Source organism: Delphinus delphis, chromosome 7 (genome assembly GCF_949987515.2).
Source record: "Delphinus delphis chromosome 7, mDelDel1.2, whole genome shotgun sequence".
Classification (NCBI taxonomy): Eukaryota; Metazoa; Chordata; class Mammalia; order Artiodactyla; family Delphinidae; genus Delphinus; species Delphinus delphis.
In genome coordinates this window covers 73,396,469-73,423,943 of record NC_082689.1, presented here as the reverse complement: position 1 = coordinate 73,423,943, position 27,475 = coordinate 73,396,469, and the positions used below count along the sequence as shown (strand labels likewise).

At 41.5% G+C, this 27,475-nt stretch overlaps 1 protein-coding gene across 1 annotated transcript in view; it reads right to left on the bottom strand.

Moving 5' to 3' along the window:
* ACVR1 (activin A receptor type 1) overlaps positions 1-27,475 on the bottom strand; it is a 127,868-nt gene that overhangs the window by 16,484 nt on the left and 83,909 nt on the right. Inside the window, exons 4-8 of the mRNA XM_060016767.1 lie at positions 22,036-22,299; positions 19,637-19,848; positions 16,027-16,126; positions 12,034-12,180; positions 1,474-1,749 (exon numbers count right to left, since the gene is read on the bottom strand). Of these exons, the coding sequence (XP_059872750.1) occupies positions 1,474-1,749; positions 12,034-12,180; positions 16,027-16,126; positions 19,637-19,848; positions 22,036-22,299 (999 nt within the window). The remainder of the gene's footprint in view (positions 1-1,473; positions 1,750-12,033; positions 12,181-16,026; positions 16,127-19,636; positions 19,849-22,035; positions 22,300-27,475) is intronic.

Genomic DNA, 27,475 nt, shown 5'->3' with positions numbered 1-27,475 from the left:
ATTAAAAAAATACTGGGTCGGGCTTCCCTGGTGGCACAGTGGTTGAGAGTCCGCCTGCCGATGCAGGGAACGTGGGTTCGTGCCCCGGTCCGGGAAGATCCCACATGCTGCGGAGCGGCTGGGCCGGTGAGCCATGGCCGCTGGGCCTGCGCGTCCGGAGCCTGTGCTCCGCAACGGGAGAGGCCACGACAGTGAGAGGCCCGCATACCGCAAAAAAAAAAACAAACAAAACTGGGTCAATAATTGGGAAACTCAAATCACCTTAGCTCCATGAGCCATGGCACAGCCATAAGTCTTCTACACCACAACAAAAACGTTAGGGTCATGCCTCCTTATACTTGGAAAACACCGTCAAATAATTTCTCAACATGAACACAAGGACTTTAAAGGGATAAAGAAAAATTTTATTTGAAAAAAATTTATTTGAAAGAAATTTTCCTGATATGTCAAATCCCTTGTGTTTAAAAACAATTTTATCATCTATGTAATTAGAGCTAACACTGCCTAAACGTTTATCCATGTAACAATAACTATAATGATATGAAAATAAGAGCGACCATTTTTTATTCAAGGAGAGTGAGTATCCTCAGTAGTCCACTGAAATGAATAACCAAAATTACAATTCAGTTCTCGTTAGCATAATTATTCAGCCAATATTCTAGGGGTCTAGGATGAATAGGCTTTATAGAGAATGCCACTATAAATGAAAATAATCTTATTTATAATGCAGTTAAAGCTACATTAAGCATCACCCTAACACCGTAAGAATGAGATATGCCAGCAGGGCAAATGGTAAATTAGTTTGGGGATTTTTTTTTTTTCCCCTCTTTCTTTGATTGATAATTTTGCCTTGGTTACAGAACAATGTTATAAACCATTTTTAAGACAAATTCATTCCATAGGTTATTTCATTGTGTACCTACTTTGTGTAAGGCTTGTGAAATCAGAATGCAACAGTACTGGTTGCCTCTCAGGGTGGGCTGGGGCAGGAACGGACTGAACCAGCACGAGGTGACTTTCTAGAGTAATGGGAAGGTCTGTATCTTGACAGCGATTTGGATTTTACAGCATCTGTCAAAAATCTGAGAGTGTGTACTTAAGATCTGTGCATTTCATGTGAAATATAAATTTTACCTGAAAAGAGAAAAAAAGTAAAGAACTCCAGTGAATGATATATTGGTGTGTATGCTGAAGCCACTGGAGGGAAGGGCTCTTTTGTCTGCAGTTTACTTTGAAATGTATCAAAGATTAAGCTGTATTGATAAATGGAGGCTGGATATGTGATAACAGTAAAATGTTCATGGGAGAATCTAGGTGGTAAATATACAGGTGTTCACCGTGAAGCCCTTTCAATTTGCATGCTTGAAATTTTTCATAACAAAGTGTTTGGAGGGAAAAAGATGCAACCTGGCTAAACAAGAGAAGACAACAAAAGTTAAAACAGTAATTTAAAAATATTTTTAAAAAATTTACCCAAATCTGCTATGCAACACTGTCCATTCTTCTTAACCAGGATGTTTTTGCTTTTTAAATCTCGGTGAGCAATGGCTGGTTTCCCTTGGGTCCCAAAGATCTCTATGTGTAAATGTGCGAGACCACTAGCTATGGACAGCACTATTCGCAGGCAGCTCACTGTATCCAGAGTAGTAAGCTGAAGGTAGTCATACAGCGATCCCATTTCATGATAATGTGTGATTAACCACAACTGTGTACTGGAGTGTCTTGATGTCATGTCTGAAGCAATGAAACCTGGAGACAGCAAGAACAAAATTAATAGACATGTGAGAATTTCACATTACAGCTTAATTTACTATACAGAAATAGTGACCCATACAGTAGAGATCACCTATAACAAAAAATACTAAACTTACCAACTGCCATAAAAGGAGGTTTACAGAGGCATCAACAGAGAAAAATAATGTATTTATACCTTAAGAAGACACTGCTAGTGAATAGGAAATTTTCATATTCATTTCCATTGTAAATAATCCTTTGAAATTTTTTTTACATTGCATTAAGATTCAGATAGAAGGGGCTTCCCTGGTGGCACAGTGGTTGAGAGTCCGCCTGCCGATGTAGGGGACACGGGTTTGTGCCCCGGTCCGGGAAGATCCCACATGCCACGGAGCGGCTGGGCCCGTGAGCCATGGCCGCTGAGCCTGCGTGTCCGGAGCCTGTGCTCTGCCACGGGAGAGGCCGCAACAGTGAGAGGCCCTCGTACGGCAAAAAGAAAAAAAAAAAAAAAAAAAAAGATTCAGATAGAAATAATGTCTTTGTGTTTACCCATAATGAGAGTGTTAAACCCTTTATCATGTTGACATTCCAGGCACAGATCGTTCATCAACCACCCAGAAAGAACACAAAGCCTAGAACCTAGACACCTGTGTTCTAGTCTTGATCTGCCTGTGATCTGCTTTATAACATTAGGCAACTCATTTGGGCTCTTTGGATTGTCTCTGCTATAAAATCAAGGAGTGAGTTTATATTAAATGTGACTGATTCATCGATTTAAAAAAGGAACCTATCAAATATAACAGGCACCTAGGATGCTCTTCGTCAGTCACACAGGAAAACCAAGATGATGGTGTTTGTTGGCTAGAAAAGAAGACAGAGTTAAAATGGAAAAAGTATGATATAATGTGAAAAGTCCTGTAATATATATGTGCAAAGGATAACAGAAGCCCAGAGCAGGGAATCATAATAATTCAGACTAGATGTTACAGTAGGCTTCCATCATGAAGTGACAACTGAAGTCGTCTTGAAAAGAAGTGAGATACTGATCCTGTGATAAACTGTAAACACGAAAAAGAATATATATGTATAACTGAGTCACTTTGCTGTACAGCAGAAATTAACACAACACTGTAAATCATCTATACTTCAATAAAATTTTTTTAAAAAGTGAGATATTGAAAGATGTAGATAAAGAGGAAGGAAGAAATTTTTCTAGACATTCTAAGGGGACTTTTCAGCACACTGAAAGAACTCGCAGTCGGAGGTACTTCCTAACCTATGAAGTAAATGGTGGTGTGCGTGCCTGTCTTTCCTGCTACAGAGGTGCTTTCCTAGCGTTATAGATCTATACCTTATAGACACCCACATGGACAGTGAAATTTGGAACTTAGAAATACAAGGGGATTTTTTTTTCAAGACAGATATGGCTTGAAGAATTAAATGACTTGTGAAAGTGTAAAGGAAAAGGAGAATACATAAACATGCCGTACTTTATATAAAGTACTTTATATAAAATTTATCACTTGCACAGATATTTTCTCATGGAATTTTTCTCAGTAGACCAGAAAGATGAATATTATACTCATTTTACACATGATGAAGTTGCTGCTGGGAGGTGCCAAGGATCACACAGCTAATGATCATACAGCTATTAAGTTGCTACCAACTCCAAATTTGCTGCCAGCTGCTCTGATACACCATACCTCGCATAGGAAAGTTCTGGGAACAAAGAAACGTTTCCCTATTTGATCATCATCATCATCGACAACAGAAGCAGCTAATAATTAGTGAGAATCAGCAATGTGCCAGGCACAGTTCTAAAAATCCTACATGCAATCCTCCAACAACCACATGAAGGGGGCAGATTACATCACTGACATTAAGGTCACTAACCGTCCCCAGCAATCTGGCACCAGAACCCATACTCTTACCCACCATATCATCCTGCCCTCAAACAAGCTGGCTTCTACTCGAGAAAGACAATCTGACATTTGTACCTGTGGGATATCTGTAAAGTGAACCGAATAACACTTCCGCACTTTAATCCCCATCTCTTTCTCCCTCTTCCTCTAAGCTGGTCCCCACAGCCAGACTTAGTCTCTCACTCTTCCCTGTTATCCCACCTGCCTCTGTCTCCCCATAGCTGATTCTCTTAGAACCCTTAGCTGGCCATAATATCAAAGAAAATGTGCACTTAGACATTTATTTATTCTTGCTAAAGAAACTCTTTCTGCTACAACAAGGTCCTACTGTATAGCACGGGGAATTACATTCAATATACTGAGATAAACCATAATGGAAAAGAATATAAAAAAGAAGGTCTGTATGTATATAATCAGTTATATCACTTTGCTGTACAGCAGAGATGGGCACAACACTGTAAATCAACTGTACTTCAATTAAAAAAAATGTTTCCGGGCTTCCCTGGTGGCGCAGTGGTTGAGAGTCCGCCTGTCGATGCAGGCGACACGGGTTCGTGCCCCGGTCCGGGAGGATCCCACATGCCGCGGACCGGCTGGGCCCATGAGCCATGGCCACTGAGCCTGCGCGTCCGGAGCCTGTGCTCCGCAACGGGAGAGGCCACAACAGTGAGAGGCCCGCGTACCACACACACACACACAAAATGTTTCCGCTTTATCACTTTAAACCACATGATATTCATCTTAATTTTATTTTTATTTTTTTAACATCTTTATTGGAGTATAATTGCTTCACAATGTTGTGTTAGTTTCTGCTGTATAACAAAGTGAATCAGCTATAAGTATACATGTATCCCCATATCCCCTCCCTCTTGCATCTTCCTCCCACCCTCCCTATCCCACCCCTCTAGGTGGTCACAAAGCACCGAGCTGATCTCCCTGTGCTATGCGGCTGCTTCCCACTAGCTATCTTTTTTACATTTGGTAGTGTATATATGTCAATGCTACTCTCTCACTTCGTCCCAGCTTACCTTTCACCCTCCCCGTGTCCTCAAGTCCATTCTCTACATCTATGTAGGTCTTTATTCCTGTCCTGCCCCTAGGTTCATCAGAACCATTTTTTTTTAGATTCCATATATGTGTGTTAGCATACGGTATTTATTTTTCTCTTTCTGACTTACTTCACTCTTTATAACAGACTCTAGGTCCATCCACCTCACTATAAATAACTCAATTTCGTTTCTTTTTATGGCATAATATTCCATTGTATATATGTGCCACATCTTCTTTATCCATTCATCTGTCGATGGACACTTAGGTTGCTTCCATGTCCTGGCTATTGTAAATAGTGCTGCAATGAACATTGTGGTACATGACTCTTTTGGAATTATGGTTTTCTCAGGGTATATGCCCAGTAGTGGGATTGCTGGGTCATATGGTAGTTCTATTTTTAGTTTCTTAAGGAACCACCATACTGTTCTCCATAGTGACAGTATCAATTTACATTCCCACCAATAGTGCAAGAGGGTCTCCTTTTCTCCACACCCTCTCCAGCATTTACTGTTTGCACTTCTTTTTTTTTTTTTTTTTTGCGGTACGTGAGCCTCTCACTGTTGTGGCCTCTCCCCTTGCGGAGGGCAGGCTCCGGACGTGCAGGCTCAGCGGCCATAGCTCACGGGCCCAGCCACTCCGCGGCATGTTGGATCTTCCCAGACTAGGGCACGAACCCGTGTCCCCTGCATCAGCAGGTGGACTCTCAACCACTGTGCCACCAGCAAAGCCCTGTTTGCACATTTTTTGATGGCCATTCTAACTGGTGTGAGGTGATACCTCATTGTAGTATTGATTTGCATTTCTCTAATAATTAGTGATGTTGAGCATCCTTTCATGTGTTTGTTGGCAATCTGTATATCTTCTTGGGAGAAATGTCTATTTAGGTCTTCTGCCCATTTTTGGATTGGGTTGTTTGTTTTCTTGATATTGAGCTGCATAAGCTGCTTGTATATTTTGGAGATTAATCCTTTGTCAGTTGCTTCGTTTGCAAATATTTTCTCCCATTCTGAGTGTTGTCTTTTCGTCTTGTTTATGGTTTCCTTTGCTTTTTATGGTGCAAAAGCTTGTTTCATTAGGTCCCATTTGTTTCTTTTTATTTCCATTCCTCTAGGAGGTGGGTCAAAAAGGATCTTGCTGTGGTTTTATGTCATAGAGTGTTCTGCCTATGTTTTCCTCTAAGAGTTTGATAGTGTCTGGCCTTACATTTAGGTCTTTAATCCATTTTGAGTTTTTGTATATGGTGTTAGGGACTGTTCTAATTTCATTCTTTGACATGTAGCTGTCCAGTTTTCCCAGCACCACTTACTGAACAGGCTGTCTTTTCTCCACTGTATATTCCTGCCTCCTTTATCAAAAATAAGGTGACCATATGTGCCTGGGTTTATCTCTGGGCTTTCTATCCTGTTCCATTGATCTGTATTTCTGTTTTTGTGCCAGAACCACACTGTTTTGATTACTGTACCTTTATAGTAGAGTCTGAAGTCAGGGAGCCTGATTCCTCCAGCTCCATTTTTCTTTCTCAAGATTGCTTTGGCTATTCAAGGTCTTTTGTGTTTCCATACAAATTGTGACTTTTTTTTGTTCTAGTTCTGTGAAAAATGCCAGTGGTAGTTTGATAGGGATTGCGCTGAATCTGTAGGCTGCTCTGCGTAGTATAGTCATTTTCACAATGTTGATTCTTCCAATCCAAGAACATGGTATATCTCTCCATCTGCTTGTATCACCTTTAATTTCTTTCATCAGTGTCTTATAGTTTTCTGCATACAGGTCTTTTGTGTGTCCTTAGGTAGGTTTATACCTAGGTATTTTACTCTTTTTGTTGCAGTGGTAAATGGGAGTGTTTCCTTAACTTCTCTTTCAGATTTTTCGTCATTAGTGTATAGGAATGCAAGAGATTTCTGTGCATTAATTTTGTATCCTGCTACTTTACCAAATTCATTGATTAGCTCTAGTAGTGTTCTCATAGCATCTTTAGGATTCTGTTTTGTATAGTATCATGTTACCTGCAAACAGTGACAGTTTTACTTCTTCTTTTCCGATCTGGATTCCTTTTACTTCTTTTTCTTCTGTCATGGCTGTGGCTAAAACTTCCAATACTATTTTGAATAATAGTGGTGAGAGTGGGCAACCTTGTCTTGTTCCTGACCTTAGAGGAAATGGCTTCAGTTTTTCACCACTGAGAACGATGTTGGCTGTGGGTTTGTCATATATGGCCTTTACTATGTTGAGGTAGGTTCCCTTTGTGCCTACTTTCTTGAGAGTTTTTATCACAAATTGGTGTTGAATTTTGTCGAAAGCTTTTTCTGCATCTATTGAGATGATCATATGTAAACCACATGATATTCATCTTTAATAACTTTCTCCAAAATGAATATCCCAAACTATAGAAGCACCACTCAAAAGAAACTAAATTACTGCTATGTATTTGCGTAGCCTTCACTGATTCCTCTGGCCAAGGGAGAGCAGCATCTGATTGACTGAGTGATTGATTAAATAAATAAATAAATACAATTTATTCTCTCACCTTCTCTAAGTCCCCAAGTTCTTAGAGAAGGATTTTTGTCTGTCCCGTTAGTTAGGCTCTAGACCTTCAAGAAAACTGACTTTTAAATAGGTAAGATTTTTTATAAAACTATTTACCACTCTAGTGTGAATTGTACAACTACATTTGCTTCAACATGCTAGACCATTTTTATGGGACTTTTGTATTTTGAGTCAAAGCACTCTACTGTTAGTGGAGACTGAACAGGTGCCCATACACTGGAAGCCTGGCCCAGCCATTGGACATGTTCATAACACTGAGAGAACGTGATAAGGGCAAAAGCATCTTACATAACAGCCAAAGTCATCCTTCCAGGTGCCTCATAAACTAAAATAAAACCCCAAATCTTAAGTGAGGTAAGCAGTGCCCTTGTAAGCCTCTCACTCCAGCTCTCGTGGGAACCAGGTGCTGGGCAGCTCTGATACCTGAGGAGTGAGGCCACCATGCTGGGGAGCACAGGGCTTGAGAGTGTTGAACCCCAGAGCCAGACTACTGGGCATCCACACGGCTCACCATCCTGAGCTGGGTGATCCCACGTGTGCCACATAAAATCGTCACCTTGGTTTCCTCATTTATAAGATATGGATAGCACCGTCCTGTATCTCAAAGGGTTACTGTGAAAATAAAGAGTTATTGTAGGTAGAATGTTTCATATGATGCCTACCACACAGTAAGTGTTCGAGAGTAGCTGGTTACTATTATAGTTCAAAATCGTCCTGGGTTCAATTACAGCCCCAAAGTTTGTAATTTAATATCTTTTTCAGGTAGTTTCCTTCACTTCCAATTGGTCTCAAGGAATTCTGACTGATTAAATGGTTAAGCAGTACCTTTTAAGAGTATGTGGCAGTTCTGGAGATGGAGGGTGGTGACGGTTGCACAATATGACTGTACTTAAATCTCGCTTATATGATTAAAATGGTCAACTTAATGGATACTGCACCATTTCTTTTAGTGCTATAATCGCTCTTAAAAATTTATTTTATTGAAGTAGAGTTGATTTACAATGTGTTAATTTCTGCTGTACAGCACAGTGATTCAGTTATATATATTCTTTTTCATATTCTTTTCCATTACGGTTTATCACAGGATCTTGAATATTCCTGTGCAATACAGTAGGACCTTGTTGTTTATCCATCCTATATATATTAGTTTGCCTCTGCTAATTCTGAACTCCCCTACTCCCCTCTCCCTTGGCAACCACAAGTCTGTTCTCTATGTCTGTGAGTCTGCTCCTGTTTCATAGATAAGTTCATTTATGTCATATTTTAGATATAAGTGATATCATATGTACCATTTTTTTTTTTTTAAAGAGTGTAAGATGAGACTTTGGAGTGAAATTGTCATATTAACTGAAACTCCCTGGTTTCAGTCATGAGGAAAAGGATGCTCAGAAACATACAACTTTGGCCCAGAGTCACAGAGTGGGCCTGTAATGATGCTGAGAATAGAAACTGGCTTCCCAAACTCCCAGACACTGTTCCAACCACCAAACAGAGCCTCCCGTCATTCACTTCTCTGCTGACTTCTACACCAGACACAGCAGAAGGAACAGCTGAAATCCAAACTAGTCATTGGAAAGATATCATTTTGGGGGGGATAAACAATGAGGGCCCATAATTTTATACGTGTGTGTAATTTAATTATGTATTTCGAGGGGGCTAGAGTTAGCAATACTCAAGGGTGGGGGAAATCATGATCTGATATTCAAAACAATCTTTTGATAGAAAAGAAAATGTCACAGAAAACCTTAAAGTCTCTACATCCAAAAAAACTGCTAAGGCAGGGAAAGAAGTTTACCAAAAAAAAAGGTGGTACATTTCTACGAGCTGTCTCAACTAAGAGGACCGACTACACAGTAAAATTAATCCATACAGCTGTAATTATGATGAGAGTAACAAGATCTCATGAATTCACAGCTTCCATGGGTCATTATGTAATAAGTGGACAATGTTTTGCCTTCTGTGATCACACTAAGGGAACCTAACTTCTCTCACATGAATCATACTGCAAAGGTGACTTTCAAATTTCCTGTGTGATTAAATCCAATTTAATCAATATTTACTAAGCACCTACCACGTGCAGGGAACTGTCCTCAGGACTGGGTGTGAAAGCAAAAACAATGGAAATAATTCTTGTACTGGGTGTACAGTGGAGTGGTATCACAGGTCATTTAACTCAAGAGCATGGATAAAGTGACTACTTGCATAGCACGGCAACATCTAGAGCATTTTGATCAATGAGCCCATAAGCCCATGAGCCCATGAGAAGAGAGGGGCTGCCTGAACATGCCCTTCCTTCAGTGAGTCTCAGACCCCACGTGCTTCTCAGAGTACGTGCACCTGCCCGTTAAGAGTACTTCTACTAAGATGTGACACATATATACAATGGAATATTAATCAGCCATGAAAAGAAATGAAATTGAGCTATTTGTAATGAGGTGGATAGACCTAGAGTCTGTCATACAGAGTGAAGTAAGTCAGAAAGAGAAAGACAAATACCGTATGCTAACACATATACATGGAATTTAAGAAAAAAAATGTCATGAAGAACCAAGGGGTAAGACAGGAATAAAGACGCAGACCTACTAGAGAACGGACTTGAGGATATGGGGAGGGGGAAGGGTAAGCTGTGACAAAGCGAGAGACAGGCATGGACATATATACACTACCAAACGTAAGGTAGATAGCTAGTGGGAAGCAGCCGCATAGCACAGGGAGATCAGCTCCGTGCTTTGTGACCGCCTGGAGGGGTGGGATAGGGAGGGTGGGAGGGAGGGAGACGCAAGAGGGAAGAGATATGGGAACATATGTATATGTATAACTGATTCACTTTGTTATAAAGCAGAAACTAACACACCACTGTAAAGCAATTATACCCCAATAAAGATGTTAAAAAAAAAAAAGAGTACTTCTACTGTTTAAAGATAAGTACTTCTTGTACATCATGACTTTTTTTTTTTTTTCCATCATGACTTTTAATACAGCCAGTGGTTTATCTGTTACCCAACCTCAGTCTGTTCCAGTGTCAGAGGAAATATTGGGACATTTAAAGGTAATTTTGACTGTAGATGAATTTTCACCTCACACTATGACTCTAGAATCTAAGAAGCAATTCCATGAGCTAATAACTACCATGTGGTTAAGAGTTAGACCATCCGGTGTGATTCTCAGCTCCATTATTTAACCTGCTGGGTGATGTTAACCTCTCTGTACCTCCGTTACCTTATCAGTTACAACCAGGAAAATAAGGATATCTGCCCTCTTACAGTCATGGTGAAGATTAAATGAGAAAATGTGCATGACACAAAGCAGTGCTTACTGCATAGTAACAATAGTCATTGTTGTTGTTAACACACATGCATCTAACTGCAATACAAGGCGGTCACGATAAGAGTTATATAGGAGGTAAAAAGTGCAGGAGTGCAGAAAAGCCCAAGTAAATCCCTTGGGAGAGTCTGGAAGGGAACTAAGAAGTTTTGATGAAGGAAGGAGTGGGTAGAGGGTGGAATGGGGATAGTGGGTGGCCAAGAGCAACATGAATGAAGACACAGACAGCTGAATGTTCAAGGGCAATCCCAAGGAGTGACAGATATTGGAACTGACTGCACGTGGGCATATTTGTACAGGAAGTAGCAGAGTCCTCTTGGGACCCCAAAATAGGGAGTCTGGAATGCCAGGCTCAGAAGTCATAAATGTTGCAAGTGATGTGGGAGTCATCAAAGACACTCTGAGCAGAAGTGTCTCAGCTCCCCAGTGGAAGATAATTCAGTGTGGCAAGATGGACTGGAGAGGGGAGACCCATAGCAACGATACTAGTGAGGAGGCCTAGGTGATGGTGAGGGCCCAAGGGGGAAGGGCAGGGGAGAAAATGACAACAGCAACTGAGACAAGTCTGAGATGGAACATACCACCAAACTGTTAAAGCAAACCTTTGGACAACTGTCAAGCCATGATTTGTAGACAACCTGACTCAGGCTTAATACTAAACTGGCAATCCTGGAATAGAAATGAATTCTGGCAGTGGCCTTCCTATAAGCCAGACCTGATCCCGTAGCCATGCAGTGGCCAACACTATCCTATAAAGAGTCCAGTTCTATAGAAACTTTATAGCCACTATTAAAGAAGCACCCCAGGCAGCATTCATCATATATGTATTAGTATAAACACATGTAGAAAAACTTTTCAAAAACAAAGAAGTCAACAGGCTAAAGGAATATTCTAACCCTTTATACTTCCATAGCAGTATTTCAATGGGCTCTTCACATATTTCACAAATGTTTCCAAGCTTTAGTTTCCAAATTAAAATGTATGCTAAATCCTTCTCGAAATCTGGGCTTTAAAAACGATGCCTTGTTTGAAGGAATGTGCATTTAATTACGATATCCCTGGGAGCTATGAATCTCTAGGAAATCGTCCAAAGATCTTTCTTAGTTTGATTCAAGTAATAAATATTCAAAAAGGGTGGGGTAAGCAGAACTACAGAGGAAGCCTTGAAGTGAACAATATGGGGCAAGTTTTTGTTATTTACGTAACAACCTGCAGAGGAAGACTTAGCAATAACAATTTCCTTTTCATCATCCAGAGAATCTTCAAACTTAGCTTCTTCGCAGACTTACACAAGCAATTCATGTGGAAAGAAAATTAAACAGCGTATAAATGCTGATGGTCCCTATGTCACCATTTAGGAGAGACTTGCGAATTCAGACACACCAAATCTGAGAGGGCAAAGGCAGGCAATTATTTCTTCCTAGAAGAAAATTAATGAGGGGATAATTTTTGTACTTACCTAAAATATTTTCATGCCTCAGCATCACAGTGTTGTACAACTCTGTTTCCCTGAACCACGACTTCTCATCCCGGGAGGAGAAGATCTTCACAGCGACATTCTCCCCCTGCCAACTGCCCCTCCACACCTCACCATACCTGCCTTTCCCTGTGGAAAGCAACACAGAGGTGACATTGGACAGCAGAACAGGACAGGTAGCCAACGAACTTCATGCTAGCAACTCTTAACCCCTCCCATGGAAAAACACAACTCAGGGGTATAAATACCACTACTTTTTGCCTGTAAAGACATCCAAAAATAAGGTGGAAACTGCCCCTCCCGGCCACCCTACTGTGCTATCAAATGAAACACTCTCAGAATCTGCATCTGTACAATGAGCTGCTAATTACAAAGTTTACCTTTACATTCCTCTGTGAAAAGGTATGAAATGCATATGGTTTGTAAAAGCACATGAAAGTTAGTAAAACTTAGAAATTTCAATGTTGATGAAAGCCAAAAAGCGTGTATGGGGCTTAACTGAGTGACTTACTTGATTCCTTCCCTTAATAAAGGATCAACATCGGCATTTTCTAAGAGTCCACATTTGTGAATTTACATATGCATTTATATTTTTCACCGAAGAGATCACTGAGTTTGAGATATGTGTTCTGAAGGATTAACACACACGCGCACGCACACACAGAGCAATGCTGTGTAGGAGATCGACAGACAGCCACTGCCGTCCTTAAAGGATTTCTTGGCGGAGGATATATTTCAAAAGAGGATTTGCAAAGTCTTAAACACATAATCCCAGAACAGTCCCGATTTCTGACACTGGTCATGGGTGTTCGCCTGCAAGACAGTCCCTGTGATGCCACAAGTGGGTGACACTGAAAAAGACACTTGGAGAAAACATTTTCAAAAAACGGTGACGAGTTGTGATCTGACCTGAGGAGTTCGTGCCCCCTCCTGCAGCCCCAGCACAACTGTCAGCTTGTCAACTACATGCTCTTTTGCATTAGTCACTGGTATTTAGTAGGGACATTGCTTATCATAAGGGAATCTAGATTGAGCAGTTTTGATTATTTTATTTTGTTTTATTTTTTTTGCAGTACGCGGGCCTCTCACTGCTGTGGCCTCTCCCGTTGCGGAGCACAGGCTCCGGACGCGCAGGCCCAGCGGCCATGGCTCACGAGCCCAGCCGCTCCGAGGCATGTGGGATCTTCCCGGACCAGGGCACGAACCCGTGTCCCCTGCATCGGCAGGCGGACTCTCAACCACTGAGCCACCAGGGAAGCCCTTGATTATGTTTTGATTATGTCTGCTCCCGTTTTTCTCCTTAATGACAGGTAGGTGATCAGGGAGGGTGGGAGGAGGAGGGAATTACCGCGAGACTGGGGGGATCGACACGGGGTATGATCAAGGTGAAGGCAGACGTGGCACCTGGAAAACGATGCAGCAGGAGATACGAGGTGCAGGGCAGCAGGGCTTTCTACCAAGGCAAGTGGCTGCTGGGAATCCCAGCTGGTAATAAGCTGCTGCAGCACCACCTATATATACAGGAATGCAGCTCTTCGCTGGAAAACTAAGTCGCTGAGAACCCAAACACGGAGAGAGAAAGCATGTCTGTCCAGGAGATTATGTCTGGACATAATCAAAACATAATCAAAACTGCTCAATCTAGATTCCCTTACGATAAGCAATGTCCCTACTAAATACCAGTGACTAATCCAAAAGAGCGTTAAATGAAGCCAGTAAGTGGTCTTTTGTGGGCCACTGTCAAGTCACAAAAATAGTATTTAGTGCAGGATTAACTGGAATAAAGTCATAGTAATTGCCCAGCATTTGTAGTTTAAGATGAAGGCTAGTGCTAAGATCTACAAAATCGACTGCTACAAAAGAGAAGGCTCATCTATTCCTGCCTTTGGTTCCATTCTGTATCTTTATTTGCCCTTTGTCCTCATATTCTCATTAGGAAGGAGAGAAAAATATCCCAGAGCATTGTGGACATTACTATACAGTTGCCTTAAATCCTTTGTTTTAGAGCAAACAGAGATAGATGTCAGCGTAAGTAGACAGAATTGAAACAGAAACCTACTTAAATGGTTTTCAAAGGCTGTTAAGTTGTCAAATGCTTTTTGCAAATGCAACCTTATGCAGAAGTCCCTGAAAACAGAAGCAGAGCTGCCCAAAAGTCCTGGCCATGGAGACCCAAAAGAGGGGGGGGTCCCCTAAAGCACCTAAAATTTGGAGATTCATTGATCACCATCTGTAACAACGGATCTAGTCCAACTTCTCATGTTTTTCAACCAAAAATGGTAACATCCGAACAGTTCATTACATACATTTTTATGCAAGCCTGTACTACATGAACACCAACTAGATGCTACTGAAAGGCACGGCTCTTTAGCACTGAACCAATAAAATACTGTAACTGAACATAAACTATTTCAAAATATGCTGAAGAATATCTATACAACCGGAAACACTATGCATTTTTAAAGGTGCAGTATTATTTTGCCCTTTGGACTCTGGGGTCCATCTCTGAGGACCGGTCATGAGAGCTGCTGCTCTGTGAATGGTGAGTGGCCATGGGACAGGAGGATGGGGGGTAATGTCCCCCTTCACTTCTTACCCCTACCCAGGTACCCTTGTTCAGAATCAAATAGGATGTTAGCTGGTACAAGAGGACAACTCTGGTTGTAAGCAGTGAGCACACTGGGGGCTTTTCCATTTTTAGTTTCTCTACACACAGTCCACCGTGGAGGAGAAGCATGAAGCTGGAGTTCAGAAACAGTTGCAGTAGCTACAGACGTAGAGAAAAGGCAACAGGCTCCTGCTGGCCACCTGTGTGCCTGAAGGTGGCAGTCACTTCTACTACCTCTGCCCGCCACCCCCTTCCACTACTGCATTTGGGGGTGTCCTGGTTTCCATGAAAACAGGAAGAAAAGTCAGAGGATAGTAGCCAAGTGGTGAAGGCAGCCTATGTTGGCCCGTCACCTCCCAAAAGCAAAAGATGATACGGCAAGAGCTGCAAAGCCAGCCCCCCAAAACTGGGAGAACCAGGAGAGTATGGAGATGTTTCTAATCCATCATTGCTCCTGTGGCCACCCCTGCATGCCATCTAAAGGAGAAATTAATGAAAACTGTCATGTGACTTGCAAATGCCCACCTCATAAAACTAAAACTAATAAAAATCAGGACTTTAAAGAAAAAAGCATTTGCACCACCTTCCTAGAGGGCAATCCGGCAATATATAAGACAAGCCATAAAAAGTCACGAATTTTGACCCAGGAACCCCAATTCCTAGAAGTTTATTCTGCGTACTCAAAAGAAGCAACATGTGCAAAACATTTTTCAAACAGTATTGTTAAAGTTATCACGCAATAGACAATTACATAAACTTTAAAATACCTGTGACGTGTACAAATACATGAAAATGTGTGTGAGCTTAAAACTGAAAACAGGGACAAATTATACACACACTATGATTATATCTCTATACAGATATGTTCCAATATGGGAAAAAATGTGAGAGGCCACAGAGAAATGTACACAGCTCTTATTTAAATAAAGCAGTTATGAAGGATAGCTTTGGTACATTTATTTCATTTTTTTTTAAGGCAGGGGAAGAGTGAGGAAGTATAAAATTGCAATAATCAAGTTTACTGTCCAAAAGCCGACTTACCTCAGATTCCCCAATGCCTATGGTCTGGAGCAGCCGTGTTAGTTCATTTTCAAGCATTCCCATCATCCGGAAGGGTCTACTTAAAACTGAAATCTTTTGACTGGGCACTCTGTATCCTGCCTAGTGGATACTAGTTCTTTAACAAGAACTTCACCAAGTTCAAGTGCTCCAACACAAGTCACAGATTAGAGGCATACTACCACATGGCTACCTCACATCTCCTGACGTTTAAGAAGCAAGAGGCAACACGAAGCAGATTTTCCAAGGTCCATCCTACTTCTAGAACCACCGCACATAACCCGCAAAGAAAGGGAAAAAAGAATTACCAACACACTCCAGCAGTGTGATCTGACGGGCTACCGTTCTTTGTACCAGAAAAGGAAGACCAGAGCCGCTTCCCGACGTACACGAATGATCCAATAAATCCTGCGGTTCAAAACAAGGAGAAAGAGAAAGTATTGAGGAACTGCTCCCAGGTTAGAGTATGAGCGCGCACGTGGGTGTAACTGGCATGGAGGCAGTGGTCTTGGACACATGGCCCGTTCGTGTGCATGGAAAGCCCCACTGGAGGAAGAACTGGTTTCACTTCTTAGGAAAACCAGAAGCTAGCCCTTTCCCTAATATGGGATAGGTTTTCCTGAGGGATGAGTAGTCCTTTCTTGTATCCAGAGTCTTAGAAGAAAATATATAAAGAAAGAAGCTGAGTGGACAAAGTCAAAGATGTAAATTAAAAAGTCCAACATGCGGGGCTGAGCCCAAGGGGAAACAGTAGCTAGAAGAGAAAATGGAGCAAAAATCAAAGGCCTTCAAGTCCAAGAGCTGAGCAAAATTGACCATATTCGGCCCTGCTCAGAATACCTATCAAAGGATGCACTTTAGTTGACATGCCAAGGAACTCTAATAAGGAACAAACAAATTAGGAATAAGAACCAAATGACTCTAATGCTGTTTATCTTGTAAAGACCCCAGTGGCCATCTGAGTCCTCAGACTGGTACACTCAAGCAGAGAGGGCTACCTGGATGGAGGTTACTAGGTAGGTGGGGAACAAGAATCACAAAATTAACACCTCTATGTCATTTCTCTTTTTTTTGTTAACAGTTGTCTACTTTTAAAAAAAAAAAAATTTTTTATTGAAAGACTCTTAAATTCTATAGTGCTTTACAATTTTCAAGTTTCTCACACGTGATTTCATATACTGTACGTCATTCTCAATGTCAGTTACCCACAAAGCAGAGAGAAAAAATACGACTTTCATTGAAACATAAAACCATGCCCCAAATCTACTTCTAAAAATGAACACACTGCAAAAAAGATTCCCAATTAGTTCATTCATAAATTTTCCCTTCTTACTCTCAGTGCAAGCCAAGAAGCAGAAGCATTTTTGAATCAGGAATGGATTATCTATAATAAACAATATTGTGCCCATGGTGATCGTGGGAAGGTTGCAGTAATGTTGATCTAACACTCCCCAAAGCTGTCCTTTCCCAAACATTTTAGCTGGCCTGTTACATGAATACATTGCCTTGTTTGAGTTTCATTGTCTTTTACTTACTCTGGGCACCACTGTGAAGTACTGTTGATCAGCAAAATTACCAAAACCTGAACATCTAAAGGAAGAAATTTAGAATCCTTAAAAGCCGCAAAATGGATATTCAACAAGAAACTGAATGTAGATGAAGTAGGGTTTCACATCTCCCTATCTCTTTTGCTGTTCGTTTTTCTCTTTATTCATTCAATTTTTTTGAGAGAATAATTCTGAAATTACTATAGAACTAATGTGTTGTTTTTTCATAATGTACAATCCTGGTTCTAAACCTAGTTCATAGACTTCAGGGCGGGCGGAATCGACCAAAGACTAACAAACATCTACTTCAACTCTTGGATCCCAAGACTTCTTTTTCAGTGTAGGAGAGCTGTTTAGTAAGGTACGCCTTGCTGAGTCATATAAATGAGAATATCACTTAAATAAGCAAGTATGTAGACCAATAATGACAACTTGTTTTTAAACAGTGTTGTTTACTGTGTCATTATATCGTGATATACTGTCATCTAAAACGGTTGAGTTGAGAAGACTATTTTAGCATATTTGAAAGCATTCTGCTTTCAAAATTATAGAAGCCATTTAAATAATAATTTACACTAGAGATTCCTATCAGTGCCCAATGTGATTAGCTATGTTAGCAGTTCTGAGGAACAAAGTTCTGACTACTGCTAAAGTTTTGTCAAGATTCAGCGTTGTATCGTCCTTGCTCCAAACTCAATGAATTCATTTAATTTGCCTTAAAACTTGAAACAAACTTCTAAATACACTTCTAAAGAAAAACGATATTTTTCTACTTTTTGAATGAAATGTCCTTTTCTCCTCTTTTCCCAGTTTCACTGTAGCACAATTAAATAGGTAGGTAAAAGGAAGCTAAACAAGGTTCCTTCCCCTTTTTTTTCATACAAAAAAAGTACACTTGACTGTGGTCCAGTCATGGGGAAGGCAGTAGGATGGGATATTTCCCAGCCTGTATCAGCCACCATCAAATGTTTTAATAACTCGCCAAGGGTAGTAGTCCAGGTGTAGCACCTGAGCTACAATGACTGGTGAGGGCAAGTCTTCTCCAGCAAAAAGGCTTAACTGCAGAACTCCCGGACACTTTTAAGTCTGTCGTCTAGCAGAACAAAGACTTAATACAGATGATCTTACGTGATGGCATTAAATAACACTGAATCACATTAAAAGCTACCACCTTGACCGTCTTTCAATTCATCAGCCAATGACAAGGAGAGTCTCGATTTAGTACTGGCATGACTTTAACATCTTTCTAACACAAATCTTCACCTTTTTTTAAAGGGGGCATCCTACTCAGCACAGTACCCCTGTAGAATGTTATTACTTCTCCTTTCGGCACTCGATGGTAACCTATTCAATAGCACGCAATCCCTTTTCTCACTTAAAGTTTAAAGGTGCTTTAAAATTAACACTTGACAAACAATTTTAAAGAGTGAAAAAAGGAAGACAGTTGCTTTCAATGTGATTTCATCATTTTAGAATGTGCAAAAGAGTAACTTTAAAACATACAAGTACAATGGTTCCAAACCCTGTGCTAGGGTAGCTGCTAGCCACACGCTGACACTGAGACAGTGAAATGTGGCTGATCTGAACCGATATGTGCTGTACGTATAAAATACACAGATTTTTAAAATTTAGTTTAAAAAAAAGATGCAAAATATCTCATTAATAATTCTTTAATTATATGTTGAAATGATAATAATTATATATGTTAGGTTAAGTATATTCTTAAAATTAATATCACCTGTGAGGTTTTTTTGAACTTTTCTTAAGATGGCTACTAGAACATTTTAAATTAACAGATGTGCCGCACGTATTGCTATTGGACAGCACTGGTTTAACCAAATGAGTGCAGTCCACAAGGGGGCGGCACAGGAGCATGAAAAATTTCATAGCTGCTTTTTTGGATGTCAGGTTTTAAAAGTCTTCAATTACAGGGCGCTGAAATAATCTAGAAGGGAAAGTGATTTTTAATATTAAGCAAAAGGTGCTTTTTTTTTAAAGCACTTTTACTGCTAAAAATAGAGGAACTGAGTACCATAAATTCCAAGCCCTCCCCCACCATCAAAATTATAGGCAACCATTGTCTGTCCCTGTCCCCTTACTCCCCAAAGAAAAATAACTACCAAGGATCGACTAAAATAAATCCACTCCCTCCTTTAATGTAAATGTCTGTCTAAAATAAATGTTCTCAGGTAGAGGAGACTGAACTCACATAGGGGTGCCGGCATATACTTGCTGAAGACATAAGTGACCAGGAGCATGTGTGCACTCACTGTCCAGTCACCAGTTACTGGTCAGCATTTCGTGCTTGAAATAAGAAAGCATCTTCAGCCATCTGCGTTATGCTCGGGGTCCCCTGGGGCCACAAACTCACTGCTAACGTGCTGTCTCCGACATTGGTGGTGATGAGCCCTTCGATGGCGCCATACTCCACATCTCTGGGGTTGAGGCGTTCTTGGTTGCGCCTTTTAAATTTTCGGAGAGCAACTCCCAGCAGGCAGGCTAGAAGGCAGACTGCAAACACTACAGACAGAATGATGAGGCCAACCTCCAAGTGGAAATTCTGGGTTCCAGGAAAGGATTTCCCTGGAGATGGGAGAGAGAAGGGTAACTGGCCGTAAGGCTCATTGTTTACGTATTATTTAGCATAACCAATGCCTGACAAGTAGCTCGCTCCTGACCCTGACCACACAGTCTCACAAGCCACAGAGTGTCGAAACTGAAAGACTTCCTAATACCTGGCCAACGGCCCAGTCATTTAACCATGATTCATTTAGACACAATAGGAGTTTGAAAAAATTCCACTGAGAACCAATTTATTAACGCATCTATGTGAAAAGTGTTTTTAAAATAGAAAGTACTACACAGATCTCTGATACTATCCTTATTAACCTGGATTTGATCTGTAAGGACGTTTTACCATCAAGCCCTTACGGACAGACACTGTGCTGTAATATTCCTATGAGAAAGTGCTATCTGAGTTAAGACCAAATGATCCAATCTGTGGTCTCTCTCTTCAATGTATCTCGGAGGTCTACTGCTGAATTCTCATTGCTATTACGTCATGATTTCTGCCTAGGAACCTATTCATTCACCTGTTCTCTAACTCGCTTATTCAACATTCATTCACTCACTCAAAACGTTCTATCCTTGATTCACTCACGCACCTAATCACTCATTCACTCTCTGGCTCAGACATTATTACATACCCATTCAAACATTTGTGCATTCACTCGAATACTCACATGTCACTCAAGCAAATATTCACTTTTGAGTTAAATCAAAGTTTCTCAGTTGCCTAGTGAAGGTCCATAATTAAAAGATCCCAAGGCGATAATCACCTCTGAATTTCAGACCCTTTCCTGACAGCACGTCACCAAGCCCTGTTCCCCACGTATGCCTTACTCTTTCCACGTCCCTGGCCTCTTCAGCCATCCAATCTCAAGCCGAACTTCCTTTATAAATTTCTTTTAACTTTCCAAATCCAAATTAATCAACAACTTGGCACATGTCGCTTGTATGATAAAGTGTAAAGCTAATTATGTACAGCATTAAGTTATGAATATTGCGCCTCCCTAATTAAATCAGAAATTCCTTAAGAAAATAAATTCTGTGTTACAACTCTAATCTGACAGACTGTTCTGCAGATTAGAAACTTTTCACCCTGCAGATATCATTTCTACATGAATGCAGACATTTCTTCATGGTCCATCCACTCTATTAATAACAAACTCACAAGGTTTAAGAATTTATCCCATCAAGTACCCTTTTAGGTTTAACCATTAAATACCTGACCTCGCTTATAAAAACATCTCTTTTTATTAAAAACTCTCTTTTATTATTGAACCCTATTTGCTTATCAGACTTTAACCTTTTCTATATGGCTTAAGGTCCTCACCATAACTTCAAAACGTATGAATTATGGAACATGATCTTGTATCAGTTTTTTACATTTTTCTGTCTCCTCCCTTTCTGGCTGACATTTCTCGCCGTGGATGCTCTTAGTAGCCTCTTCTACCGTTTATTTCTTCTTTTGTCAGTGCAAAATTGGTTAAGTATGTCTATTAAAAATGTACTATATATTAAGAGAGTAAATTTGGCTTGGAATGAGTCTACAAAGACCAAGGTACATTCATGTTTGTAGGGACTCTGAGAGAGCAATTTAGGGCTCATTTTATGAGGAAACAGTTTCAGAGGAGGACTGAAGTCCATATTGACTATAATACGGAGAAGATTCCACATAAACTACAAGGTTGATGTGAAATCTCACCCAGCTTCAAGTTTCGGTGATAGATTGCTGGGCATCAGATGGGTGATAGATTGCAGGGCATAGAGGCTGTCTCCTTCCTCGTAAAGAAGGGAAGGTATTCCACTCAGACATCAGAGTCTTATGTTCCACTTTCCTCCCTACACACTCAACACAGAGATGAGCATTTACAAAGCAGAACTGTCTCAGAAATTATGACATCATAGCTCCTTTCAGAAAAGGATGTCAGGAGCTGTTCACCTGCTCATGACCACCAAGAGAGATCTGGTCAGCGAAGCCATCCCCAAGGTAGACATCACCATGCTCACTTTCCCAAAAACATCCATCCTCCTTGTAGATTCCAAAAGGCCATGCCTTTCTCCTCCTCACCAGAGGGACTTCCCTTGTCACCCACTGTTGGAAGAGCAGGAGGAAAGCCTTCTGGCTACTTACATCTTTAACCCACACAGAATCAGGACAATACTAACAAAAACCCTTGATATAGAAATAGAAAAGTCCATGGGAACCTTTAGTGGGCAGCTGGGCGGTGATGTTCCTGTTACACCAGTCCCCTTGGCAGCACTCCACAGCTTGGCCGGGTGACGGCGGGGTCTTACAGGTCATCTTCCCCTGCTCATAGACCTGGAAGCAGCCTTTCTGGTAGACGTGGAAGCCATCGTTTATGCTCAGCGAGGAAAAGCACTGCTGGCCTTCACAGTGGTCCTCATTTCCACAGGAGAGGCCTTCACACACACACATGTAAAGTCTAGGGTTAACCTTGGGCTTCTCATCTGCAAAGGGAAGAGAGGAAGGAAAACAAAAAAAAATCACTGCATGGGTTTTAACCCCATTGGGGGAACGATAGAGTCTCTCCAAGACCATTACAAACACGTTAACCAAAGTCAGGTGAAGTATCACCACTGGCCATGATTTCCATATTTCTGCTGTCTTGTAACTCTCAGCTGACCAACCACCAAATAATAATCACATCTCAAGATATGAATGTGCTGATATAAGCTGGGTACTCTTTTATATCCTATACTAGGCCAAAGAATGATTATGATCTGGCCACAGGTTTCTGAAAATGAACTTCTCCCACTGTGGTTTTCATGGTATCTTTGGTCTGATGGGCTCTCACATCCCGATTCTTGAACCAAAATAAAATGTTTTACCAGAACGTAACGCTCATCACCTTTATTTTGTGTTTTAAAACAAGGCTCCTAAATACATGGCGTCTGTCAATACCAGTTCCCGTTATCTCCACACAAGCCTCCACCAACTACTAATACAGGATTGCTGACATTGCTGCCATCACCTGTCTGCTTCAGAAACACATCAGTACAGTAAGAGTTCCCAAGGATGCACGGTCTATACTTACATATCCATATTATCAATATTGTCAGCTAAATGTCGAGTAATTTTTCAGTAGTACAACACTGAAGTTTTCACATTAATTACGAGGCTAAACACTGCTTAAACCTTTTCAACTGGCAGAAAAAAGTTGGCACCAATTATTGAGGATGAGGGCACAAAAAGACAAAGGGAATAAAACAGTGTCTGAACAGTAAGGTAACAAGTGGGACCAAAGGCATAGCCCACACAGGTGGGTCCAAGGTGCAACATGGATCATCAGTGAATCACACCGAACCAGACCTCCTAATCGCCTCTTTCTGAAAACACTCATTTGCAGTTTCACCTTTCAAATCACTCTTTCTTTTCCCCTCTTTTGTTAGAATAATTAGTTCAGACTTGCGGGTCCCAACAGTTTCCACCAGTGGGGAAGGAAAGTGAAGACAGAATGTAAACAGCCAAGTCCCAGAGGCCACTGATTAGCCTGATGAGACCACTTTCACCAAAGCACTGTTCACATAAAGAGAGTCAGCTCTCAAAACTCCCTCCGAAGGTCTACAGCACAGATAGGCTGCCTTCTAATCCCTGAACCCTCTGCAGCAGGTCTGTGAGAGAACTGCTGCTTTCTTAAAATATAACAGGTTGGATGGCTGTGCTTTCAAGAGGAGACCTTAAGGTAAGGTCTTTGAAAATGTCAAGTTCATTTACACAGATCTGTGTGGGTGTGTGTAGAGGTGTGTGGGTTATCTCAGAAAGAGAAAAAGCATTCTTCATCTTTCTTCTTCCCTCTTCAAAGGAGTGAAAAATAGTTCACTGCCCACTGTAATGTGGGTGCCTTGTCCCACAGAGCAAGGGCATGCAGACACACAGACACGAGCCTTCTATTTATAATTGACTTGCTAGGTCTTTTGAAAACCACAAGGGGCTCATCCAAGAGCAAAGACATGCCCGAAAGCAGAAAATCCAAAATAGCCGCTGACAGTATATGTGTGTCACCAGACTCACCCCCGAGGATCAAGAGCCCGCAGACATTTTTAATGAGCAATAACTTTAATGAGCCAAGGGACGGTCTTTCTTTCTCCCTGCCTAGAGAAATCCAAGAGAAATTCCAGCACCAAGCTATTTCTATGAGGATGAGAAACATATATATCTGTTGACATAATCCAGCAAAAAGTTTACACTTGCCAAAAGCAAGTTGAAAGATAATATTTCTAGGGAGTCTAGACATGCTTGCCACTCTCAAATGGCACAAAGCTGGGCTGAGAGTTGCCAGCTATGCTGCCCAACAGGTGATGATTCTTTGGAGGGAAACGGATGGGTGGGGTGAGGGGCAGAGTTAGTGGTGTCATATTGATTTGTGAGCACAGCAGAGAATTAAAAAGACTATATTCAAAAACTGGGCAATAAAGCAATTTATGTGAATTTGACACACAAACATGTACTTCAAAACCCTAAATAATTGTTAAAGGTCACTGATACCCAAAAATACATACTTAACACATTAAGGAGGCTGTACCTATCGATGCTGGGTTGGGGAGGTGAGGTTAGTGTTAGGATGAAGGGGTAAAGTGAGAATAATATAGGAGAGGAGCTGATCACAGGCTGATAATGAATTGAGGAGTATGAATCATTCACTCGCTGCACCTACGGTCCCCCAGGAACAACAGCAAACAATAACTGTAGACCATACAGGGTTCACTCATCACTGATCCTATGGGAATGGATGGTCCAGGGTACCAAAGAATTAATGACACTCTGTGGTTCAAATAAAAAACTGTCAATTAAAAAAAATAACAACAATAATAATTTCTCTGGTGTGCCCTCAGAGTGAACTCTGCTCTTAAAGTTCCAGCCCCAACTGAACTCTATGTGCACAGGTGCAAGAGGCCTACTGCCTTTCCAAGGTCTCTAGCTTTTGAAAGGATGTGGGGACTGTCTGACAGATGTTTAAACTGTAGCCTAGAGAATTTTGCCAGAATTGAGCAGCCTCAAGTAAATACCATCTTTAGTAAGATTCAACCCACTACAGGCAACTCTGCAGGGCATCCAGGCTTAATGAGGTATAGATCTTAATCAGATCTTATCCTGTGGGGTCATAAACGAAGTCGAAAACCAAGGTTTTCACATCTTCCCCACCACAATCAGGAAAAAGGGAAAAAGAGGAAGAAAGACAGCTCAGTAATATGTAATAATTAACTCAATCCCTGCTATGGAGGGACCATAAGCCCAGTTCAGCAGTTAGCAAATGGGAAAGTACAAAACCAACAACTTCGCTTCCTATTTTGCTTTTCACCAACATTTAATCTTCTTAATTTGTATATTCCCATATAACTAATTAGCAGAGCCCTTCGTGAATCAATTCTTTTATATTCAGCCAGATATAAATGAAGACCCTAAATTCACGAGAACGACCCCATACACCCATGCACATGTCTGCACGTACGCACACACTTTGGTTAAACGCCACTTTGGCAATTTCATCCGACAGAGTGGATTAGTCGAAGAGATGCCAAAAGGATTTTCTGAGCTAGGATTACTAATTCAACAAAGCAGGTTAAAAGCGAGGTAGTAACATTTTCAGATCTTAATATCCACAAGTCTAAGGAACACGGCAGGCCCCCCAAATGCCTATGACTCACTGTTTGGGTCTTGTTAAAATTTAGGAATAACCATAACGTGTGGGCCTGTGATATCTTATTTGGGGTAGCAGTGGTGGGTCGGGGAGGTGTGAGAATTATCACAAAGCTTTTTTAGGGCCCCAAGCAAGGGTCTGTGGACCTCTAATCTCTCAGGCCAGGATATAAATACTCTGCACGTCAGGGAACGCCGAGGAAGGATAATCACCTTCTGTGACTGATTTTCAACAGTCCAGCCAGGAAGCACCACATCTGATATGAAGCATTTTACACCTGCCTGTGCTAATGACTAGGAGGTGCCCTGGCAGAAGGCAGCCAGTCTACGCTACCTAATTGACACTCATTTAAATAATGCAGTAATGGAAACGTCAAGCCAGAGGTATTCCCTGTGTGCGGTGCTCACCCACACTGTCTGTTCTAAAGGCACCTCCCGGCATTACTCAGTGTCATGGCTGGCACCCTGTGCCCTCTGTAGCCCCAGAACCAGGCCCGTGTGAACACACTCGCAGCCCGCGTCTGGCTGGGAGCAGCAGGGAGTCCTCGGCACCACCGAGAAGGAGCCAGGGCTGGCTCTGCCACCAGAGGTACAGGCTCGGAATCCCAGGGGTTCACCGCAGCCAAAACTTTTAAAAGATTTTTCTTGTTCTGGGCGATACGCTCACCATCTGGACACACCTACTCTCACAGCCTAATCCTAAACTGGCAGAGGAAGAGGCAGAGCAAAGAGCATCAAGGACCTTTTTAAGACTGTCCACAGTTTGGGATAATCTCGTGCCTCGTAGTAAGGGTACCCGCATTTATGTCTTAAGTGGGACTGGAGCAATCTGGGCACAAGCTACAAACGGCTCTCCAGGCTCTCCCGCCCACCTGCCCAGTCATGCACTCCAGAATACGCTAAGGCATTTAAACCGATTATCATTCTAAATGGTGAACAAAACCCCATGTTTCCCACTAAAGTCCTTGACAGAAAAGACAAATGAGAAAATGGTCCAAGTCAACCAGCCTGTAGCCGTGATCCCAGGAGTCAGCAAAAGAAACAGGCTGAATCTCTTGTAGGCTCATCTCAAAGCAGCACAAATAATAGGCAGTTATTAGACTACTGCTATAAGAGTCCAATAGCTCAGAACTTTATAGGCTAAAAAAGGAACCCCAAACATCCCTGGACTCTTTCCAACAGTATAAACGATTCATTCATTTGAAATGACAGCTTATATTAGGCTCATAGATATGGGAGTCCTTCCATCAGCTCCTAATCCGAGAGTGCAGCGTGGCACCTCTCCAGAATCTGAAAGCATCTGAGATCTCTGGCATTAAACAAAGGCTTACGGAAGGATTTTGCAATGCCAGGTATCACTGCCAGCAAGCCTGCTCCTAAGACGGAAACACAAAGGTCTGTCCGGAATGCCTAGTGAAGGGCATTTGATGGCCTGGCAAGAAGGCAGGCTATATGCCCAGAAATAAAAGACACCCAAGTACCTAAATGCTCTCATCATAATAAAACATCCACTTAGAGAAACCAAATCATATTTTTTTTTCCTGATCAGAAAAAATTGATACTTGGTAAAGCTGTAAAAGCCAAGAAGCAAATATGTTCCAGGAGTTGAGAGAGAGAATAGAGGCGTTTGAATAGGATCACATACAAAGTAGAATAATGACAACCAAAAACGATGGTAGGGTTTCCACGGTTTGGAACTCATCATGCCTCCACTCCAAGTGTGTTCTTCCTCCAGTGTTCCCTCACTGAGCTGACCAGACTCACCCCCACTCAGATGAACAAGCTTGATTCCACGACCCTAAAAAAGGAGATGCAGGGAATTTCCTGACAGTCCAGTGGTTAGGACTCGGTGCTTTCACTGCCGTGGCCCAGGTTCAATCCCTGGTCAGGGAAGTAAGATCCCTCAAGCTGCGCAAGCTGCCAAAAAAAAAAGGGAGACACAGTGGTCACCCCGGCCTACAAAAGCCCTGGTTGACCTGCTTTCTG